The sequence below is a fragment of the Hibiscus syriacus genome, unplaced genomic scaffold (assembly GCF_006381635.1).
Source record: "Hibiscus syriacus cultivar Baekdansim isolate YM2019G1 unplaced genomic scaffold, ASM638163v2 tig00111149_pilon, whole genome shotgun sequence".
In the NCBI taxonomy this organism is placed as follows: domain Eukaryota; kingdom Viridiplantae; phylum Streptophyta; class Magnoliopsida; order Malvales; family Malvaceae; genus Hibiscus; species Hibiscus syriacus.
Window position 1 is genome coordinate 266,774 of NW_024062998.1, and position 22,609 is coordinate 289,382.

Here is a 22,609-nt window from a genome sequence, read left to right on the forward strand (position 1 = left end):
AATTTGGACATGAGAATTTAAAATTTAAGAATTCTAATTTCAAGATTTACATATTTAGAGGATTTCGACTTGAAAATAGAGGTTTGGATTCTTTTATAAAAAGTTTAAAATTTTGAGATTTTAAAAAAATATTTTTAATTTAAATATTAACAGCAAGTGTCTTAATTGAATGCATTTAAATAGTTGAGTGACTTGATTAACAAAATTTCAAAAATGATGATCAAAATGAAAATGGGCTTATTCAATTAAATGCATAATATTTATGCATAATTTTTAATTATGTGTGTAATTCTAAAAAATAACCTTAATTAAATGGATCAAATGTAATTTTGGTTTACTTTACATAAAAGATTCAACATTCTATTCTAGAATTTTTATATAAATATCCTTTTTCGACTTACTAAATGATATTTAATAGATTTATATATTCGGAAAATATTTTAATTTAGATTATAATATCCAAAATTGATTGTGAATATTAAATAAATCAAAATTTTAGAACATATTTATGAATTCAAATTCCCCATATTATTTATATTGTGGATGAGTAGGTCGCACTCGACGAGTATAATTATACAAACATGTATATAAGAATTGTCAAGTCTTATATCTGATTGGTGAGAAAAATATTTTAAATTAAAAAATTAAAATAAATTTAATTATACAATCAGATGATGACACATGTCATTACACTTGGCAACAGTGACACATGACAACATTTGATTTAAGGGTTAAGTTTATTTTAATTTATTAAAATTATGAATAAATTGATAGATATATATAAGTAACAATGACTAAATGTTTAATTATACCGAATATTTTAACTGTCGTATCAGCTTTTCCTTTAAATATTAACGACAATTGACTTAATTAAATGTATTTAAATAGTTGAATGACCTGATTGATACAAATTTAAAAATTATGGTCAAAATGAAAAGATGCAATAGTTAGGTGGTCACTGGTTTATTTTATCCTTTATTTTAAATAATTTACCTTTAAATTTTTAACTAATTTATAATTATACGTTGGGTCCTTTAAAATTTTATAAATTAAATTAATGGTGTTCGTCGAACGTTGTATAATTTTCCTTGTATTAAGGTCGAGTTTACCTAAAATTCCAGTTTTACCATCAAACCTCACTTACTCTTCGAAAGGGATTAAAGCTGCCAGTAAGGCTCTATGGTGCTCGACAAATGTAGGGAGAGAAGCACAATTTGGTGCAATGGATAAATTTAGGGCTGGAAAACGTCACTGTGGTAAATTATATTGTACTTAAAGCACAATTCTTAGGTTTTGATCCTTGGGGACAAGGATTCTTTCACGAAGGGGGTGTTGTCTAGGGGTGTATTCGGTTCGGTTCGGTTTTTTACCAAAAATTGAATCGAACCGAAATAAACAGGTTTTTAATATTTAAACCGAAACCGAAAAAACCGAAACCGGTTTTTTCGGTTCGGTTCAGTTTTTTTAACGGTTCGGGTTTTTCTGTTCGGTTCGGTTCGATTTTTCGGTTTTTCAATAAAAAAAAATCACTTGAAACTAAATTTTTTTTTACAAAATTTGCCTATTTGGTTCAATATGGAACAAATGGGTTCCATATGGAAAACCCGAACCGAACCGAATCAAAAAAATGAAGCCTTTAAACCGAACCGAAAACCGAACCGTTTAAAGCCAAACCGAACCGAACTGAACCGTTTTACTCGGTTCATGTCGGTTTTTCGATTTTCTCGATTTCGTTGCTCAGCCCTAGTGTTGTCATAAGTAACAAAGATATAGAAATAGTAAAATACGGGAGAGAATTTGAGAAATTGAAAGTAGGGTTAGGGATTTCAATTGAAACAAATTAGGGTAATTGGGAATACAAAACTACATGGGCTTGGTCACTTACCTGATGGACCAAATGAGCAGTTTGGAAGTTTAGCCCAATCAGGGAAAGAAATCACGCCAACAGCGCCTGCAAGGGAAGAATTATGTTAGACAACTGTACTGTCAGCTGGTAAATTGGTGAGAATTGGTACAATATTAACAAATAAAAAGTGTACTGAACCAAGGGAAAATTATATGAAAAATATTGAATGAAATTATTATATTATTCAATCTCTTTTCCTTCTCTAAATCCTCTTCTCTCAATCTCTATTTCTATTCTCGTTCTTCTCCAATTCTTTTGGGTCATAACTTAAACGTTCAACCACTTTTATAAATGTCATCTCGAACCTGATACCTATAGGAATAACAATTATTCTTTTAACTGTTGAGGTTACTTGATTCATGTCATTAATATGATTTTAGATGTAAAATTCAAGGGTGATAAGAATAAATTATAAATTGACAATTAAATTATCAGTTAAACTAACAATTAAATTGGCAACATCCGATTGGTTGTTTAAGTTTGTCTCGAATTTAAAATTTAAAAAAGATTTTATCAAAACTAATCAATATTTATAAATGATTCATTTAAAGTTATTTTTTATCTGTCAAAAAAATAAAAATCATTTTTATTTAATACTCAATAATATTATATATTTTATTAAAATATTAAATATAAAGACTTTAAATATTATTAATAAAAAACGTTGTTATATTATTTATTTAATTTACATGTGGTGTAAATATAAAAATTAAAAATGGGTTGGGTCCATGTTTTAAATATTCTTTACAAACCCTTTGTAATAACCCAACCCTTAAAATATATCTAATTATTTGGGCTAAATCTTCAAATATATCTAATAATTTTTAGAGTTAATTGCAGCAATGCCCTCAAACTATGACCTTTATTTCAAATTGGTCCCTAAACTTTTAAATGTTCTAATTTCATCTCTAAACTATGGCTATCATTCCAAATTAGTCCTCAAGTTTTTGAACATTTTAATTTCATCACCAAACTATGAAACCCATTCTAGATTAATCCCCAAACTTTTTGAATATTTCAATTTCATCCCAAACTATATTTATATACGAATGACATCCCTTGTTAATAAAATCTTAGGCCAAATTAGGAATGGGCATGGGACCCGAACCCAACGGGTTCCGACCTTATCGGGTCGGGTTTTTTTAAGTGTGATGTTCGGGTCGGGTTCGGGTTTAGGGTGAAAAACACCCGACCCGAACCGAAAAAATATATCATTTTACATTATTTATTTATGAATGATTACAATAATACCCCTCTATATATAATTTTTTTCAATTAAGTCATTGTTTTTATTGAATAAAAATAATATTTTTTTATTATTTCAGGTCGGGTTGGGTCGATTTTCTAAGTTATATATCGGGTCGAGTGAACTCTTGTTTTGGTCGGGTCGGGTCGAGTCTCGGGTGGAGACTCCCTTGTTCTCGGGTCGGGTCGGGTGGACCAAAAACCCGACCCATGCCTATCCCTAGGCCAAATTATGTTATTATATGTTTGAAACAGAACAAAATTTAGTTTAAACAATGGCTGAAATTAGTTACACATTTGGATGAATTTTGGGATGAAATTGGAATATTCTAAAGTTTAGGGACCAATTTAGTAGAAGCATCACGGTTTAAGGATTGAAATAGAAAGTCTTAATTTGGGGATGAAAGTAAAATATTTAAAAGTTTAAGGACTAATTTAAAATAAGAGTTATAGTTTGGGGACGTAAGATGTAATTAATTTAATATTTGAATATCTACTCAAATAAAGATGATAACAACTAAACGTATTGTTCAATGTTTGGTACATCATAATTGAAAAAAAAATTATTTCAAAAACAGTTTTAAGATGTTATTTTGTAATTATTCAAATTTAAAAAAAAAAATTATGACAAGTGTTATTCTTATTTATTTTTGTATTTCTAAAAATAATCAAAGGATACTTTTTATATCTTAACACATCTTGTGAAACTATTTTTAATATATTATAAAACTATAAAATAGGCCAAATTAAATCAAATTAAAATCTTGAATATTGTAGTTTAAGTTAGACTTATACTTTAAATAAGTCTAATATTTTTATCAAACCCTTTATAAATTTTGAAGATATCTTTAAATTTAGATGATAGTTAAATCTAGGGAAGGGTATGGGTAGGGTAGGGTCGGGTCGACTCTTAGTCCGCCTGATTTGATTCGAAAATTATACATCCTCTACTCGAGTCGAACTTGACACAAAAAATTTAGCTGACCTAAACTCGACCCGAATTAATATATTTATTAAAAAAATATTTTTATTAAATAAAAATATGAATTTAATTAAAAAATAACATATAGAGGGGTATTATTTCAATTATTCTCTAAATATATAAGGTAAAATTACAATTTGTTCTCACGTCGGGTCTGATCGGATATTTTTCACCCTAAACTCAAACTTTACCCGAACATAAACTATAAAAAACCCGACCCGATGTAACCAGAAACCGATGTTTAAAAAACAATTGACTCGATCGGGTCGGGTCGAGTTCGGGTCCCATTACCATCCTTAGTTAAATCTTTAAACAATTATAAAGATAAATTTAAAATTATTTGAAAAATATGATAAAACTTCACGTAATATTTATAATCGAATACAAAAACTTTGAGTTGGGCATAGGTTTGATTTTGGTAGTGTGTCTAATACAATACAATACAATACTAGTAGCAAGCGAGGTTATTGAATATATAAAGGTTTAATTAGAAAATTAGTGTCTAAACTATATCAATTTTCCTAAATAGGTGTCCAAACTTTACTTCGATCAATCTAGGTGCCTAACGGTACAAATATTATCACTTTAGATGCCTCAACCGTAAATACAATTAAATTCTACTGTTAAATGACATGTGTCACATTTATAAAATTTTAAAAAATATAAATTCTTTTTCTAAAAAACTCAAAATTTTCATAAATCTTAAAAAGCCCTAAAACATTGAAAATTTTAATTTTAATCCATATACATACGTCAACCACACTCCGGCCACTGTCGTTTGCCGTCGTTTCTATTGAACCTCCATCGACAAAGACAAGGCCGAAATCCCATTGACTGAGACCCCTATTTCTACCCAATGTTGCTACTAAATCTCTAAATCTTAGTACCCTAAATCCCTTATTTCTACCCCATCGCCAAGAAAGGGGGCGTGGAGGGGGTTTGATTTTTTTATTTAAAAAAAACATGTTTTCTAAAATTATTTTTTTTATTTTTTTATTTTAAATAAATTTTTTAAAATTATCAGAAAGTGACACATGTTACTTCACTGGGAAATTTAAAGATCATTACGGCTCGAACATCTAAAATAATAATGCTTGTATGTTAGGTATTTGAATGAATCAAAAAAAAGTTTAGACAACTGTTTAAAAACAACAATATAATTTAGGCACTTATATTCTAATTAAACCATGCTTAAACGTGAACACTTAGGGGGTGTTTGGATCAAGAAATGTGAGATTCTCATGGGAATAGAATCCACATTCTCATATTTGGTTGGCCGAGAATCTCATTCCCGGTAATGTTTTATTACTAATAGTAGATTTTTTGGGGTATATTACCTGGAATGTCATTATCTTCATTTCCTTAGGTATTGTTGGATTACCAGCATTTTGGACTAAAATGCCCTTAATTTTTTTTTCTTTTCAAAAATATCATTTTTCTGTCATTGAATAATAAAAATTCTACGAATGTTAAATTACAAATTTATCCTTAAACTGTTTTAGATTTACAAAAAAAAATCTATAATTAAAATTTTATATGAAGTTCAATGGTTAATTTTACTCTTTAATTAAACCATTTTATATTTTCAATTTTGTAATATATATAAATTTTATGAATTTAATTTTTTTAAAGGAAATATATAAATATTTTTCAACTTGTTAAAAAACAAATATATAATAAAGATAATTTGGTCAAATATACATTTTAATAATCTTTTATTCCTTTAAACAAACACAATAATCTTATATTCCTGTTAAACCAACTAAACACAAAATACAACATTCTCAATAGTCATATTCCATGTTAATCTTACATTTCGTGAACCAAACGCTTTTTTAAAACTATAAAGTTTCAATTTAGGTGAATGTAACACTTTTTTTCCGTATATATCCTCGTGTATAAGTCGAAGACGTCACATCATTCTTATAAAATATTTATTATTTGAAAATCAATAATTTTTTTAATTTTAAAATACATTTTTTATTTTAAAAATAATAATCACATAAAATCATAATTTCATATTTAATTGTCAAAAATTAAATTCGATTCAAATAACATTTAGATAGTTTTGTACTTTAATGTATCATAAATCAAAACTGTCTGATTTAAAAATAGTTTAGATCATAAATATTTACGATTTAATAAACTATTATTCATAATTAATAATGTCATTTTTAAAACTAAACATTTGTAACTTAAACGAAAACATTATAAACATATTCTATTCAGATCAACTATAAATTTATTTAATATACATGCCACTAACAAATAAATTAATAAACAAGGTGTCCTTACCTATTTGTTTTGGTGGCGAAATTGATTCTTCGATAATGATGCTGACGCGCTTCCTACTTTTCCTTCTAGCTTGTACCTTTGTGTGAAACATTCACACGCTAAATTTTCACTTAGTGAGTCAACCACATAATATAAATAAAAACATTTAATGTATAAAACAGATAGTATCTTATGAAAACAATATTAAATTTAGTCTTAAGAAATCTATAGTACGTGAGTCATATGAGTGATGACCTAATATGTAGTCGAAACTGCAACTTGTAGTACTCGTAGAATGCACTGAGTTACTACACCTTGTGTATCACTAAGATACCAGAGTCTCATTTGAGCAATTGGTGTCGATTAAATTTCCAAGTAAATTCCCTTAAGACCGAAAATTCCAAGTAAGTTCCTCTAGTTGTTTCAATTAAATTTCCATGTTTATTTATGCGTTCATAACACTCAAAATATCAAAATTCAACTTCCCCATCATTCGCACAAATACCCATTTTCACATTTCAACATGAAAAAAATACAATATTTATATCAATTTGTAGAGAATTTAGTGTAGATGATTTTTATTTTATTTTACAACTTAGTCTTAAATTTGACTAAAATGGATCAAAAATGGAAAAGAAAAATTTCTCACCTTGCTGGGGAAGAAGAGAGATTTCATTCAAAATATCTTCTAATTTCGGCCTTAAAAACCAATTAAAAATTTATTTTGGCCCAAAAGACAAAATTGTCTTTAATGAATCTCAATATTTACTTCCATACCATCCTTTTATCTCCAATTTAATAATATTAAATAATATAAAAATCTCATTTATCGATTTTCCTTTTTGTCCTTCTAATTTCCCAAAAACTCAATTTAGTCATTAAATTACACTATTCCACTACTCCACATCAAATTCCACTGATTAAAATTATCAGTATAATTTTTCTAACCCAAAACTACATTTCTTCAAAATTTTGTAAGTTTCTGATTCGATTCGGTTATTAGAATATTATACCAAACTTTATCTTTTAATAGAATTTTATACAAATCCCAGATAAAAAATATGAGCTTTTAGGGGGTGTTTGGATTAAGGATTGTGAGATTCCCATGTTTTGGTTGGCCGGAATCTCATTCCCGGTAATGTTTTATTACCAATTGTAGATTTTTTTTTGTATATTACCGGGAATGTCATTACCTCCATTCCCTTAGGTATTGTAACATTACCGGCGTTTTAGACTAAAATACCCTTAAATTTTTATTTTTTTTCAAAAATATCATTCTTCTGTCATTGAATAATAAAAATTCTACGAATGTTAAATTACAAATTTATCCTTAAATTATTTTAGATTTACAAAAAAAGTCTATAATTAAAATTTTATATGAAGTTCAGGGGTTAAAAAAAATTTACCATTTCATTGAACCTTTTTTATATTTTTAATTTTGTAAAAAAAATTATATAAATATTATGAATTTATTTTTTTAAAGAAAATATATAAATATTTTACAATTTGTAATATTATACAAATATATAATAAGGAAAATTTGGTCAAATATACATTCCAATAATCTTTTATTCCTTTAACCAAACATGGTAATCCTACATTCCTGCTAAACCAACCAAACACAAAATACAACATTCCCAGTAATCCTATTCCTGTGTAATCTTTTATACCCACTAGTAATATTACATTCCGTGAACTAAACGCACCCTTAAGGATAACTATTCATGATCAAAATATAGCTTTTAAAAATTACACTTTAAGTTCCTAAATTTTTCTAAATTTATACTTTGGTCACCTAATTTTTAAAGTTTATCTTTTGGCCACTTGCTGAAATTTTGGGGTATTATAGTGAAAATATTTGATCTGGTATAATCAAATATAGTATTATAATTATTCATTATATGTTTAAAAATAATTCTAAATTTTTTTATTTTATTTTTTAATTATATCCTTATTTTATCTAATAAAAATAAACTATATATTGTCACATTGAGTGTAGATTTTAATCTAAAAATCAAGTCAGATATCAACCTAAAAATCAAATCAGGTAGGACAATCCAATTTTTTTCGGGTTAGGAGTAGAGTTTAATTTTTTAGTTGGGTTTAGACGAGCCAAAATCCTGACTCGATTCATTACCATCCCTAACCACATACAACAAATTAAGTGTATAATGGAGAAAATACCCCTAATATTTGACTAAATAGTCACTTTAACTCCTAACTGTTTTTTTTTTGCCATAACATTCTATTTTGACGCCAAAAAAAAACTCGTGTATGAAAATTGTTAGTAAACGTCCTAAAATGAAACATTTGAGGGTAACATGCTCTCTAAAAAAGAATAAGCTCTAAAATGACTATTTAGTCAAATGCTATAAGCCTTTTTGTCTTAAAATAAAACATTGAAAATCAAATTGTTTCAAAAATGAATAAGTATCAGAATGATTATTTAATCAAATGCTAAAGGTATTTTTTGATATTATATCTAAATTAAATTAAAAATTTATATTAATTTAAATTTAACTAATAGATTAACTATCGATAATTATACAAAGAAAAACAACAAACAAGACCCTTTTCTATTTAAGGATGATCATTCTACTTGAATTCAAAGTGTGTCAATTCGACTTTATAAGGTCAAACTCATTTAGGATTAAAATTTTTCAATTAGGCTCGATTCGAGATAATAGTATAATTATCTTTTTTTTTTTTTTAAATATGTGATCTTCATGGATTTCCCTCGTGATTAATCTCTTGTAGAAATTTAGTTTTAATTATAATATTATTATACTTATAATTTTATTTCTAATACAATTATACTAAGTAAATTGCCCTTATATATTTTTTTTTCTGAATAGGATTTAATTATAATTATATTATGATTAAAATTAAACATCTATAATGGATTAATTGTGAAAAGGTCATTGATTTTTTATATTTTTTTAAAAATATAATTTATTTAATAGAATATTTCAATGTCATATTAATGATGTATTTTGATGTATGGTGTTCACTCTATACTCAGGTTTTATAAAAAAAAAGACTTAATTATAAAATAAATAGCTAAACTTTATCATTTTTTTTCACAAATAGGTGTCCAAACATTTGTTGAATCATTCAGGTTAACATTACAAACGTAAGCACCGTTAAAATTCATCGTTAATATCACTTTAGGTGCTCAGACCGTAACTGTCGTTAAAATTCATCGTTAAGTGATATGCATCACGTTCTGATAATTTTAAAAATTTTATTTAAATTTTTTAAAAATAAAATTATTTATTAAAAAACTCCAAAAATAAAAAAAAAACATCAAAACTTTGAAAAACTCCAATTTCAATTTATGAACCGACGCCGACCTACATCGTATGATGAGTCAAACCGACCATAAACTTTACATCCCCGACAAAGAAAATGATAAAATTGCGTCTTTGTCTAACTCAAACCTCCAATTTCGTGACACCCAAGTGATCCAACAACATATACGATGGTATACGATGACCGAGCAAGAAGAAGGCAAGGGTGGTGTCGACGTAGCCAACAATGGAGGTTCGGGTTAGGGATTTTAGGGTTTTAAAGCTTTTTTGTAATTTAAGAGAAATAGCTTTTTTATAAATATAATAAAATTAAATTTTTAAAAAAAAAATTATCAAATTGTGACACATTTCACTTAACATAATTTAATTACGACTATTAAGTCTCTGACTTTTAAAATGATAATGTTTGTAATGCTAGGCACTTGAATGATTTAAAAAGAATTTCGAGAACCTATTTAGGAAAAACGTATAGTTTGGGTACTTATTTGAGAAAATCGGTATAGTCTGAACACTTATTTTATAATTAAACCTAAAAAAATACCACACCTGGTCTAAAACTTAAACTTCAACAGGGACTAAGATTAGAATTAGACCTTGTCATCCCGTTCACAAGTTACAAAGAGGATAATGTGAATCAAAACAAAGGCAGGAAACTTGAGTTGCATAGTTGCCACGTAGGAGTTGGTTCGACCGCCATTACCTCAAAACTCTCCCGCATTTGTCGCGTGTACTCTTCCATCAACTCCTATATTTTATCTTTATATTCCTTTTCTCTATCACTGTATCTTCACTTACTCACTCACTGTTGCCATGTCTGCAAATTGCAGAGGCTTTGGGTAAAGGAGGTTGACTGATGGTAATGAATCATATGAAGTTGATGGCAATGATGTTAATCATACAATATAATATATATATAGATAATTTAATTTAATATTTAAATTTTTAAGTTTTGGTATATTTAAATATTTAAATATATATTTTTTAAAATCATATATAATATTTAGTTTTTATTTCATTTTAGTGTTTTGATGCTAAAAATTTAACGGATGGACTGACAGAGTATAATTTCGGCGGACAAACGACCAATCTAAAGGGTGGATTAGAAGAGAATGACGACTCAAATAACTTAGTCTAGTTTGAGGCCTATCGGACTGATGATGAAGGAGATCGGAGGATGAAGAAGTCGAAGAGTCCATCGTCGATTTGGACAGTTTGAGACATTTTTTTAGTGAAACAGAGGCTAAAATCATGTTCAGGGTCAAAAAAGATGTTCTGAAAAGTTTGGGTTTAATCGACTGACAAACCCATCCGTTAAATTTTCAATGATATAGTATTAAAATGAAATAAAAATTAAAACGTTAGGTGTGATTTAAAAAAATAAAAACTTAGATTCTAATATAGACCAAAACTTATAATTTACGTATTAAGTATGTAATTTACCCTATATATTTGAAGAATCAATGCTATAAGACATGTGGGTCTGTATTGTGTTTCGTATACTTTACACTGACATATACGGTTGAGAGAGCACGCCGGTTCCGAAACTAAATAAAGGAATTCCACAGCACAAAGTCCCATACTTTGGTCCCAAAAGACCTTTTTGATGAGACATTTCTATGTCAAACATCAATTTCCCACCTTGAAACTTGGGTTTGTGAGGAAGAGAAATTCATCTTCTCCATTCACACCAATCCCAACATCACGTCAACAAGAAAGCTAAAAAAAAGTTGTTTTTAGTATCCTTAATTAGGGTAGTAAATGAATGAAATGGGTTAAATTGTAAATTATTCGTGTTTAATTTGATTAAAATTTAATTTTAATTTAGTTAAGTTTATTAATGTTTTGAGTTTAAGTTTATTGAGTTTGATTTAAGTTTCAAATTTTTTAATTTCGAGTTGAATTTAAAAATTTTAAGATCATGCTTTCAAGTTAAGCTTCAACTTTTTAAATTTAAATCGAGCTTGATAATATTAATTTCACGAATGTTTAGATCAAGCAGAGTTCAGTTTTAAGCTTTTTTTTAAATTAAATTAAACTCATCCAATATTCAAGTTTGACTGGATTCATTTACATCTCTACGTTTGATCATTGATCACTGTGAAATTAGCAAAATTTGGGTTTTTCTCCATTATCCTCCACAACCCCAAATAGCCCCCACAGACCATTTTCGGTCACAATCTGTTGATTTTGCATCACTTGGTTTTTAGTCTTTAGACATATTCATCAACGTAACGTAATTGGTTTGTGTGTAGGACACCGAGCGTGAGAAAAAAAGATGCCTTCTTTTCACCGTGGCTGTTGGTTACCACAGTGACAATAGACTTGAAAGCGCCCATCTTTTCATGTCATTTGACACCGATTGTTGATTTATCCCTTGGCTTGTTCATGTCCCTCTCTTTGGCCCTCTATTTCTCTCTGCTTTCCTCGGTTTCTTCATCATTTGTAAACCAAAGACAGAGAGTCGAACACCATGCAGACAACAATGGAGTATTTTGGAGCTCAAATGGCCAAAAGGAAAGCAATGTGGCTCTACCCTAAAGTCTCAGGCTTTAACCCTTCTGAGAGATGGGGGCACTCTGCTTGCTACTCTAATGGGGTTGTTTATGTTTTTGGGGTATGCCAAATTCTTTGAATAATTTGGAGTGATTACGACCTAGTATCTATTCGTAATATCACTTAGTTTTTTGTTCTTTACTGCTTGTGCTTCTTGTTGGAATGTTATCTGAAGTTTTTCCTGGTTTCAATTTCTGTAATTAGTATAACCATGATTGTAACTAGGTCTTGTTTCTTCCTGGGAAAGGTTTGATGTGAATAATTTATTGTATAGCAAGGTTTTGGGTTCGTTTTGTTCAATGATTTATGACAGTACAAACTGGTATTCTGCTGTTTAATGTTGTTTTGCTGTATATTATGTCACAGAACTGTTGAATTTTGTATGTTTAGATGCTTGATTCAATAGTAGGAGAGAAGCCATAGCTCGATTTCGATCTGGGTTATCGAATATTGATGGATAGGCTTGCTTGTTTCGCGTCGCAGGGTTGTTGCGGAGGTCTACATTTGAGTGATGTTCTCATGCTAAATCTGAACACGATGGTATGGAAAACTATGGAAACCACAGGGCAGGGGCCTGGTCCTAGAGATAGCCATAGTGTTGCTCTTGTAGGGACAAAGATGATGGTGTTTGGGGGTACTAATGGTTCCAGGAAGGTTAATGATCTTCACGTGTTGGACTTGATGTCGAAAGAGTGGACACGAGCTGAATGCAATGGCGCCGCGCCTTCACCTCGTGAGAGTCATACCGCCACGCTTATCGGTGATGACAAGGTGGTGATTTTCGGAGGGAGTGGTGAAGGCGGAGCGAATTACTTGTGTGATTTGCATGTTTTGGATCTTAGGACTATGAGGTGGACCTCACCTCAGGTGAGAGGCCATATCCCTGTCCCTAGAGACAGTCACAGCGCCGTTGCGATAGGAAACAAGCTCGTTGTGTATGGTGGGGACTGCGGTGATCGATATCATGGAGATGTCGACATCTTCGACATGGATACTTCAACTTGGTCAAGGGTATTGTCTCACTAAATCCATTATTGAAGAACAAACTTAAACTTATTAATCATAATTCCCATGATTTTTCTTTCTTTTAACAATCCCTACAGTTGGCCGTTCAAGGTTCATTACCGGGTGTTAGAGCAGGTCATGCTGCGGTGACTATCGGAGCAAAGGTAGCAAAATTGCTCCAAGTTAGCATTGCTGACGAGACTAATTCGATTTTAATACACAGTTTTGCCTTTTTGCTTAAATTTAATGTTAATAAATTTACGATTTTGAAGGTTTTCGTCATCGGAGGGGTCGGAGATAAACACTATTACAACGATGTTTGGGTCCTAGACCTGAATGCTTGTCGTTGGACTCAGCTATATATATGTGGCCAGCAGCCTCAAGGCCGGTTTTCGCACACTGCTGTTCTTGCAGAATCTGATGTTGCCATCTATGGAGGGTAAGTTCCTCCGACTCCATAATAGCTTATTCTCCCCGGTTCGATTTGTGATTTCTGTGGACTTTGTTTGATGTACACAGATGTGGAGAGGATGAGCGTCCGATCAACGAGTTGCTGGTGTTACAGCTCGGGACACAGCATCCGAATGGTCGATATAACATTTCGATGTGTAAAGCTTTTGGAGGCCACTGGAACCAAGAAAAGAGAAGATTCTTAGGAGTAGCACCTAGTAACTCGGTAACGGATATGCTAAAGATTAACCGCAAACTTTCGAGTCCATTTAATCGTTATTTGTTATGGCCGTATCGAATAAGCCGTGATTACTTTATTTTGAAGCAGAAAGGCATCTGCTTTGCTGATCTTGAAGTATCGAAACACGGAGATAATGAACGAGAACAAGAAGCAAAGCATTCTTCTCGGCTCGGTTCAGGTTGGTCCGGATTCAAACTTCCTTGCTTCATGATTCGAATGTGATCATTCCAACTTTTCGTTGCTCTTCAGATACTTCAAACCCCAAGAGGAGAAGAACTGCCAATACGAAGGCATGTGAGGTTGAATCCGAGCAAGAAGAGCATTCCCTTTCGCTCTCGCAGCATTCGTCGCCTTCACATTCTGATCAAGAACAAGGCGCGGCACTAAAGCCCCCGGATTCCACCGCATCTCACGGCCTTAACTTGCTCAAGCAGTTGCATCCTATTCCAAGCGGTTGTCAGATTAACAATGATTCAAATAACCACAAGCAGACCGGATACGTGATCCACAAAACTCGAGAAGGTTTGCAGTATACGAGAGAGTTTCGAAACCTTCAAAAACCCGAACAATATCTACATGCCGTTCATACAGGCAGACAAAGAAGCGGAGTGCAATGCTCCGCCGTGGAACCGAGATACTTCGAAGCAGGGCCTACTCACAACCTGGTAAAGACCACGAACTTTGCATTTGGATGGGATATCAGATTTCTGCTTATGTTTCTTCATGTTTCCACTTGTTTCATGCTGCTTTCTCGGCTTTTGTCACCTCAGCTAGGTGCCGAAGTTCATGGTAAAGTCGACGGAGCATTCGACTCGGGACTCCTGGTGACAGCAACTGTGAATGGGAAGATATTTAGAGGAGTCTTATTTGCGCCTGTAAGCCTTGCATCCTTTATCATACGAGTCCTATATTGTTCATTCAACTATTCCTTACCATCACTTTATTAGGGTTCACCGGGTGTCGTCTCGAGAGGGCCAATGCTTGCTCCAAGCCCATCATCGACACGCCAGGCCGGTGCCGCTCAGCCGGTCCTAAACCCGACCAATCTAGAACCCTTGAAGCCCTCTCAGTCGCCGACTATGCACATTATGCGGGAATCCGGTCACAGCACTCGGCATTTGGCGACTAATGGTGCTTCATTAGCAGCAAAACATCCAAAGCTAAGAAGTGATCTAGGAGATGTGGTTCTAACACTAGGAGGACCTGGAACTGGACCTGTTTGACATGTTACATGAAATGATGAGGACGTATATGTACAAGTTCTTTTTTTTTTGTAAAAAAAATATGATTAATGTGATTTTGAGTTTTTTTTTAAATGAACAATGATATTTCATCTGAATTAATCGATCAAAAGTCCTACGGTGAAAAAATCCTACGAGTATAGAAAATCTAAACAATTGTGAATTTGTATAGAGTCGAGGAATGTGACACATGTCACTACTTGATTATCGTGATAAAAATATTAAAAAGTAATATAATAATTACTGATTAAAAAAAGAAAAGGTGATGTGAAAAAAATATATATTAATATTATAATTAAATCTTCAACAATTAATAATGAAAATAGATGGTAAGTGATAAATTTATTAAAAGTATTTAATAGGGCCCATTAAAACAAGAGAAGATGCAGGGAGGAGCACCCGCGCATCGCGCGCGATACTGTCCGTTAATGGGATGTCATTTTCAACTGTCAGATCACGTCTCATTCTCATCTTATTACAATTTTATGATTTTTTTCCTTTATAAATTTATATAATTTACTTATTAGGGTAAATTTCACCGTCCTTCCCTTTACTTTATTATCTCTCATATTTTATTTAACAATTTTTTTAAATTTACTCATTGAACTTTACAAATTAAATCATTTTGCTCACTCTCCCATCCTCTCTAATGTGATATATTTTTTTTTATTTTTTTAATATAAAACAATTAACAAAATAAAATAAAAACAGAAGGCGGACGAATATCACCATCATCCACTGTTGACTGTATTAGATGGTGGTTGTTTTGTTCCAAAATTGGACGCCGTGAGTTCGAATTCGACCTTCATTTTATCGGAAGTTGCTCCGAAATCCAAGAATTTTAGATTGAAAGTGAGAAAATCGAAACATTTCAGTCTAAATTCATAGATTTTGGGACTTTTTTTTTGTTAAATAATCACCAGATCCGGACTCAGGGGGTCGAGACGAACCGACCCATCTTTTTTTGAGGCTGAACGATGTCGGCGAAGATAAAATGGAGAAGAGAAGGAAAAAGGGTAAATTACACCATGAGTTATTAGGAAAAAGGGTAAATTACACCATCAATCATTAAACTTTACTCTATCTCATATTTTACTCACCAAAACGACGTCATTTTATAGTATATTTGAGTTTTTCAAACAACATCATTTTTATCCATGTGCCACGTCATAACGCCGCTAAAAAGTTAACGATAGAGTGAACAAAATGATTCAATCTGTAAAGTTAAGTGAACAAATTAGAAAAATTAAAACTTTAGTGAGAAAATATGAGAGAGTAAAGTAGAGTGAGGAACCTTGTTATTTACCCTAATAATTATTTACTTAGAAACAACAAGATCAAAAAGCAAACCATTTTTAGGATAAATTACATATTTAATATTTAAACTATCAATTTTAGTTCGTTTTAATATTTAATTTGTTTAAAAAAATAATGTCTAACTTTTAGTTTTTGTTTTGCTTAAATATCTCACAGTTAAAAACTTAACGAGTGATCTACTCGTGACATGGAACACCCTAATCCGATCCGACTCGAAACTCGATGGATTAGAGTGTCACAAGGAACCACCTAAGTGACTAACCATTTTTAATAATTTGACCAATTTAACATCCGCACATAATATGAAAACCAAGATATAACATACATTTAAAAAATATGAGTATTTAAAATATGGGGAACTCCCAACAATAGTCTCAAAAATACGTAAATAAAATATAATAGAGTTTATGACTCAAATACCAACCCTTAAATTAAAAATCATACTACCATCATTTTTAGTGAGCAATCTGTAAATTCTTATGTAAATCCCAACTGAGTTTTAAGTATGCCATGACCTTAGATTAAGGGAGTCATCCGTGACCTAAATTTTTTTTGTAACAAAAAAATTAAATATTAAAAATAAATTCAATTACATAATTGAGAAAAAATTAAATCAAATTTAAAATTTAAACAACAGAAACCTCAAGAATCAAATTGAACATTAAAATCAAACTTAAATACGAAATTAAAAAAAATTAAGAATCAAGTTAAACATTAAAATCAAGATATTAAATAACATTAATTCTCATTTTATTTTTTTTATCTCCATCATATTAACTTTTAATTTAGTAATTATATATGTATACTTTAATATAATTGCAAAAGATAAAAGGATTGATAACAAAAATTTAAAGGAAAATTCTACAGCTTTAGACGAACACAGCTGATTACCACTAACGATGAGTACCATTGAGCACAATTAATTCAATTTTTAAAAATTTAAAATTCTAAAGGACTCAACATATAATTATAAATTAGTTAAAAATTTAAAGATAAATTATTTAGGCTTAATATAAAAATAAATTCCTAAATTATACTAAAAATTAATATTTGGTGCCTAAAGATTTTTTTCCTAAAAATAGGTGCCTAAAATTTTTTCTTTTACACTTTTAGGTGCATATCATTTACAAAAACTGTTAAGTGGCACATGTCATGTCTTGATTTTTTTTAAAATAAAATAATTTAAAAAAAAAAACTTAATGTGACACGTGTCACTTAACGAGTTTTTTTAACGGTAGGCACCTAAAAGTGTAACAGAATTAGGTTTGAACTCGACCGTCGTTCTCCGCCGTTCGCGCAACCAATCCAATAAGGTAAACTTTCTTCATTTTTATTTTGTTTCGGACTTGGGCGGTCTTCCAAGTCGTCACTGGTAGGTGCCGCCTCAACGACGGGGAACAACAATCATGTAGAGAAGGAGGAACGACAACGACTATCTCACCGGAGAAAGAGTCTAACGGCGATGAAGACTTCAATGACAAGAAAAAAATAATTAGGTTTTTTAATTTAAGGGTTGATATTTGATCTAATACTAGTTTAAAAAAAATATTATAAAAAGAATATAATTAATATTTTATTTTAAATATTTATTCTTTAAATTTTTAACTAATTTATAATTATACGTTGATTTTTTGTAAAATTTTTAAATTCATCATCATTAGTGTTTAACGGTGCTCTTCTTCATTATGATTCAGACCTATCGGTGCTTCGCTTTCACCTCACCCGAGTTCATAATATCTTAATCGCATATCCAGGTTTCTGCGTTCCTGCCATTCGTCGGCCGGCAGATCAAACGGCCCACATGTTGGCGCAGTTCGCATCCACCACCAATGCTGCTTCGGTGTCTTTTAACTATGATTATGCTGAATGTATTGCTGCTTTGGTTGTAGCAGACGCTAGGTCATGCTAATGGCATTCAGGCTATTTTCAATATATATATATATATATATATATATATATATATATAAAAAATTAAAAAAAAATTCTTCTTAAAATGAAGGATAAACTACATATTTACTATCTCAGTTATCACTTTCATTCAATTTCGGTCACACAACAATTTTTATTTCATTTTGGTCACCCACCATTAAAAAATTAATGGTGATACTGATGTGTTATCATAGAGTAATGTCATATCATCATTGATTTTTCTAGTGTCATGTTAATAGTTTTGTTACCTTTTTAGCATTACATGACCAAAATGAAATCAAATCGTAATATTAAGCATGATTTAAAAAAGGGGTAAAGTATATAAATAGTCCTCAAACTTTTAGAGCGTTTGCATTTTGGTCATCTAACTTTTAAAACTTGTAATACAATCATCGAACTTTTAGTTTGTTTTCAGTAAGGTACATGCCGTTACCTCCCGTTAACTTTTGCTAACGTGACACTTAACTCTCGTTAGTCCTCTTCTTCTATAATTTACAAACAACAACACAAATCAAACCAAGCCTCGTAAAGAAACCTTTTTATGCGCTTGAAATAATGGGAGAAAGGGTAATATGAGATTAGTTTGAGTTTTGTATATTTTATTGCTTTTATCTATTTTCTCTTCTGAATTGAAAAGTTCTGATTTTTACTATAGATATGTGTTTTTGATTTGCATATGATTAGTTTGAGTTTTGTTGTTGAAGCAGAGGAGGAAGAGGGGTAACATGAGAGTTAACGAGAGTTAAATGCCATGTCAGCAAAAGTTAACGGGAGGTAACGACAATAACCTTACTGAAAATAAACTAAAAGTTTGATGACTGTATTACAAGCTTAAAAAGTTTGGTGACCAAAATGCAAGCACCCTAAAAGTTTGGAGACTATTTAGATACTTTACCCTAAAAAATTATGGTTGGATGACCTAAATGAAACAAAAGTAATAATTGGATACTAAAAATGTAGTTTACTCTAATTACCATACCGAAAGAAAAACTGGCTGCCATCCATTCATCCCAATCCACGTGTTTGACTGTACAACCCGCCAAACACCTATTGGTTTTATTCTCCATTGAATTCACTTCCTTCTTTCCTCCTTCACATGGCGATCTAAGGTGTTTGTTTCCCAATTCCACTACTCCCTACCTAGGTAAAATTATTTTTATTTTTTGCCATCTTTTCTTCTACTTTCTTCTATCTTTTTTGAGGTTTTTTATGCGCCTGTTTCGATTTTGGTTTACTTACAGTGTTTTCGTAATTGGGTTTGCTTTATCTTCTTCTTTTTTAAAAATTAAGTTACGATGTTTATTGAATTTTGTTAACTGAGTCGAATTTGATTATTTATAGTTTAGTTTCATGTTGGAATTTTAGCACAAACGTCTAGAATTTGGTTTACTTTTTGGGAAAATATGTTGGCATTCAGCTGAGAGCTAAATTTGGATCTGTAGCTATGAAATGAACTGAAATTGGGTTGATGATATTCGACTGACAGCCAAATTAGTATGCAACTTCTCTCTTATGATGTAGAATAGAGGTGTTTAAATAGTGGTCGGGTAGCGGAATAGCGGGCTGCTATATAGCTGTAGCTGCGTCGTCCGATATCATAATTGCCGAAATTAGTGGTGTGAAGAGGAATCACACCAATAACAGTGAATCGCAGCTGTAATTTAATGGGTAGCGGCCGACAGCGGGCTGCTATTTGCGTTATTGTTTTAAAATCCAACAATCCCTTGCGGAAATTAAAATTATTATGTTTCACAATAAGTTGTGCGAATTTTAAAAACATTCACGATCGCGGTACCGGCGGTGACGGCAATAAAATCCGTTATGTCCGCAACTGCGATAACCGAAAACACGGCTGCAACCGCAATTTAAATCCTCAATTAGAGTGACTTAAAGATGGCAAGTTTTAGATTTCCTCTCTGTACCCTGTTATCGTAACTTTAGCTTAATTTGCTTATGTTTCTTCTGAAATTTATTTGGGGTGCCCTGACAGCAGACTTAGGCTGAAAGCTTTCTGTTTTTTCTTAGCAATGGAAGGCCTTGGAAGCTTAGGATTTAGTAATGTAAGCACTGCCATGAGGAAGAAAAGGAGCAGCGCGTCCCGTCGTCCTAGGAGCGAGTCACAACCTCATACAGAGTTCCAGGATCTTTCTTCTTTATCATCCACACCGCCTTCCGACAATGTAAGCAAACATGGAATGAGATGATTCTTATATAATTGTTGTACTTCTCGGTTCTCATTGAGAAGCATTCTATTTGAACTTCGGCAATTGAAGGCCTTATGTAATTAACACCTGTTGAGATTGAATTTATTCAGAATTTAGTCAATGTTGACGATGAGGCATATGAAGACTCCGATGAAGCTTCCGACTATTGTTCTTTCCAAGGCAGTAGGGACCGTAGGCATGATGGAATTGATTTGAAAAGAAGCAGTGAAGGTGTCCTTGCACCTAGTAATTGGAAAAGCGTGAGCATGGGAGGGAGTTTTGGAAGTGTTTCAGATGGACTAGAAAATGAGAAGAAAGTCAAGAAAGTTAAACTTAAGGTTGGTGGTGTTACGCGTACCATTGATGCCAAATCCGTAGGTGATAGTGCATCCGGTGCTGGGTCTTCTTCTTCGAAATCCTCTCACTTTTCTGACGCCCCTCGATCACTTCAGCGATCAAGTATTAAGGTTGCTAACTTTCTATTATACAGAATTCCCAAGTCACTACTCTTTCCTGATAATTAGCTCTCATATCATGTAACTGCAACATCTTTGAGTCATCGTAAATGAATCTTTTTTGCGTTTTTAAGTTCCGTGTCTCAGGTATCCACAGAAAGTTCAAAATTGTAAGAATATCTATAGAGCATCTCGAAATATATTGTCGAAAGTTTGTGAGTTGGAAGGGATGACCTTAATATTTTGTGGCATGAACTGATACATGGACAGAGTTCTTATTGAGATTCCTTATCTGATATGTAATTTTGTGTTGTGCAGGACAACTCTGATGACCACTTCTTTACTTCCGAGAAGGATGGTAGTTTGCGAGGGGTTCGGTGGAAGGATTTCTCAAGAGGCGATATAGGTGTAAGACAGGTACATCAGTCAACAGGTAGGGTACCTGCTGAGAATATCTCAACAAAGGGTATAGACAAGCATGAACCGGTCCGTAAGAGTAAGCGAGTTCCCAAGAAACGCTCATTAGAAGGAGTGCTTGATGATGCAGAAGATGATGATGAGATTCGATACCTTGAGAAGGTCAAAACAGCTAGAGTAACTGCTGATTATGGCGTAGAACATGGAGAAGATGGAGGAAGAAAACAACGGAGGATATCCAAGGTAGCGACTAGGAACGTTGACGGCCTTTATGGCTTAGATGTTGGAGATTATGGTTCGTCAAGAATAAGCAAGGAGTCTAAGAAGTCAAGATCAGGAAGAACCTCTGAAGATACTGATTATGTGGAAGAGGATGAAGAATTGGTTTCAGATGTTGAGCTAGAAAATAGGAGAAAGAAAACCAGAAAGGAAGTTGTAGATTTCCTGGGGGACAACAAGAAGGAAATGGCTGTCACTACACGGCAGCGTGCACTGCAAGCAGGCAAAGATGTCTCTTATTGTGTTGGCGTTAGTCCGGTTGAGTTCCCGAATGGATTGCCTCCTGCTCCACCCAAAAGTATGTATAGTACTTGTACTATTGTTACTTTTGTTGCCTTTTCCGTTCATGCTATCATCTAACATAATCTGGTCACAGAGCAAAAAGAGGAAATCTCCGAAGTAGAGCAGCAACTGAAGAAAGCAGAGGCGGCTCAGCGACGCAGGGTGCAGGTCGAAAAGGCAGCTAGGGAATCTGAGGTATGCACCGTTGTTCCTTCCTCTTCGATTTTCCATGTTTCCGAAAGGGCTGGGTTGATTTGAGAATATGGTTTGTCCGATGACTCCCTTGGAATGTCGAGAAGTTAGGAAAAATGCATGCTATTAACGTTGATGTTAACTCTTAAGATGTCGGGATCAATCGTCCTCAATTTTTGCAGGCCGAAGCTATAAGAAAAATTCTCGGCCAAGATTCGAGCAGGAAGAAACGAGAAGAGAAGTTAAAGAAAAGGCAAGAAGAAATGGCACAAGTAAAGATCATTCACAGTACCTTCTTCCTATTCAAATCTTATCTTCCATCTCTT

General features: G+C 32.1%; 2 protein-coding genes across 6 annotated transcripts in view; both read left to right on the forward strand.

The window, feature by feature from the left end:
* LOC120154733 (stress response protein NST1-like) overlaps positions 1 to 22,609 on the forward strand; it is a 31,308-nt gene that overhangs the window by 8,194 nt on the left and 505 nt on the right. Inside the window, exons 4-9 of one of the 3 annotated variants that reach the window (XM_039166388.1) lie at positions 19,452 to 19,598; positions 20,480 to 20,634; positions 20,769 to 21,125; positions 21,432 to 22,107; positions 22,186 to 22,286; positions 22,466 to 22,555. In XM_039166388.1, coding sequence (XP_039022319.1) covers positions 20,482 to 20,634; positions 20,769 to 21,125; positions 21,432 to 22,107; positions 22,186 to 22,286; positions 22,466 to 22,555 — 1,377 coding nt within the window. In that variant the 5' untranslated portion in view covers positions 19,452 to 19,598; positions 20,480 to 20,481. Of the gene's footprint in view, positions 1 to 19,451; positions 19,599 to 20,444; positions 20,635 to 20,768; positions 21,126 to 21,431; positions 22,108 to 22,185; positions 22,287 to 22,465; positions 22,556 to 22,609 lie in introns of those variants that run through there. The other 2 variants (XM_039166385.1, XM_039166387.1) reach the window with 2 other exon arrangements.
* On the forward strand, positions 11,958 to 15,281 carry LOC120154731 (tip elongation aberrant protein 3-like). 3 transcript variants are annotated; one of them, XM_039166384.1, is made up of 10 exons: positions 11,958 to 12,332; positions 12,755 to 13,282; positions 13,375 to 13,440; positions 13,549 to 13,715; positions 13,796 to 13,952; positions 14,052 to 14,145; positions 14,217 to 14,632; positions 14,738 to 14,842; positions 14,915 to 14,945; positions 14,976 to 15,281. In XM_039166384.1, the coding sequence occupies exons 1-10, from the start codon at positions 12,189 to 12,191 to the stop codon at positions 15,188 to 15,190; spliced, it is 1,923 nt and encodes a 640-aa protein (XP_039022315.1). In that variant the 5' UTR covers positions 11,958 to 12,188; the 3' UTR covers positions 15,191 to 15,281. The 3 variants fall into 3 exon arrangements, with proteins under 3 accessions (XP_039022315.1, XP_039022313.1, XP_039022314.1); XM_039166382.1 differs by having other exon boundaries at positions 14,915 to 15,281; XM_039166383.1 differs by having other exon boundaries at positions 14,055 to 14,145; positions 14,915 to 15,281.

Coding starts and splice junctions, on each gene's coding strand:
- LOC120154731 (XM_039166382.1), top strand. CDS start 12,189: ATGCAGACAACAATGGAGTATTTTGGAGCTCAAATGGCCAAAAGGAAA. Junction 12,333..12,754: donor GGGTTGTTTATGTTTTTGGG/GTATGCCAAATT, acceptor TTCGCGTCGCAG/GGTTGTTGCGGAGGTCTACA. Junction 13,441..13,548: donor CGGTGACTATCGGAGCAAAG/GTAGCAAAATTG, acceptor ACGATTTTGAAG/GTTTTCGTCATCGGAGGGGT.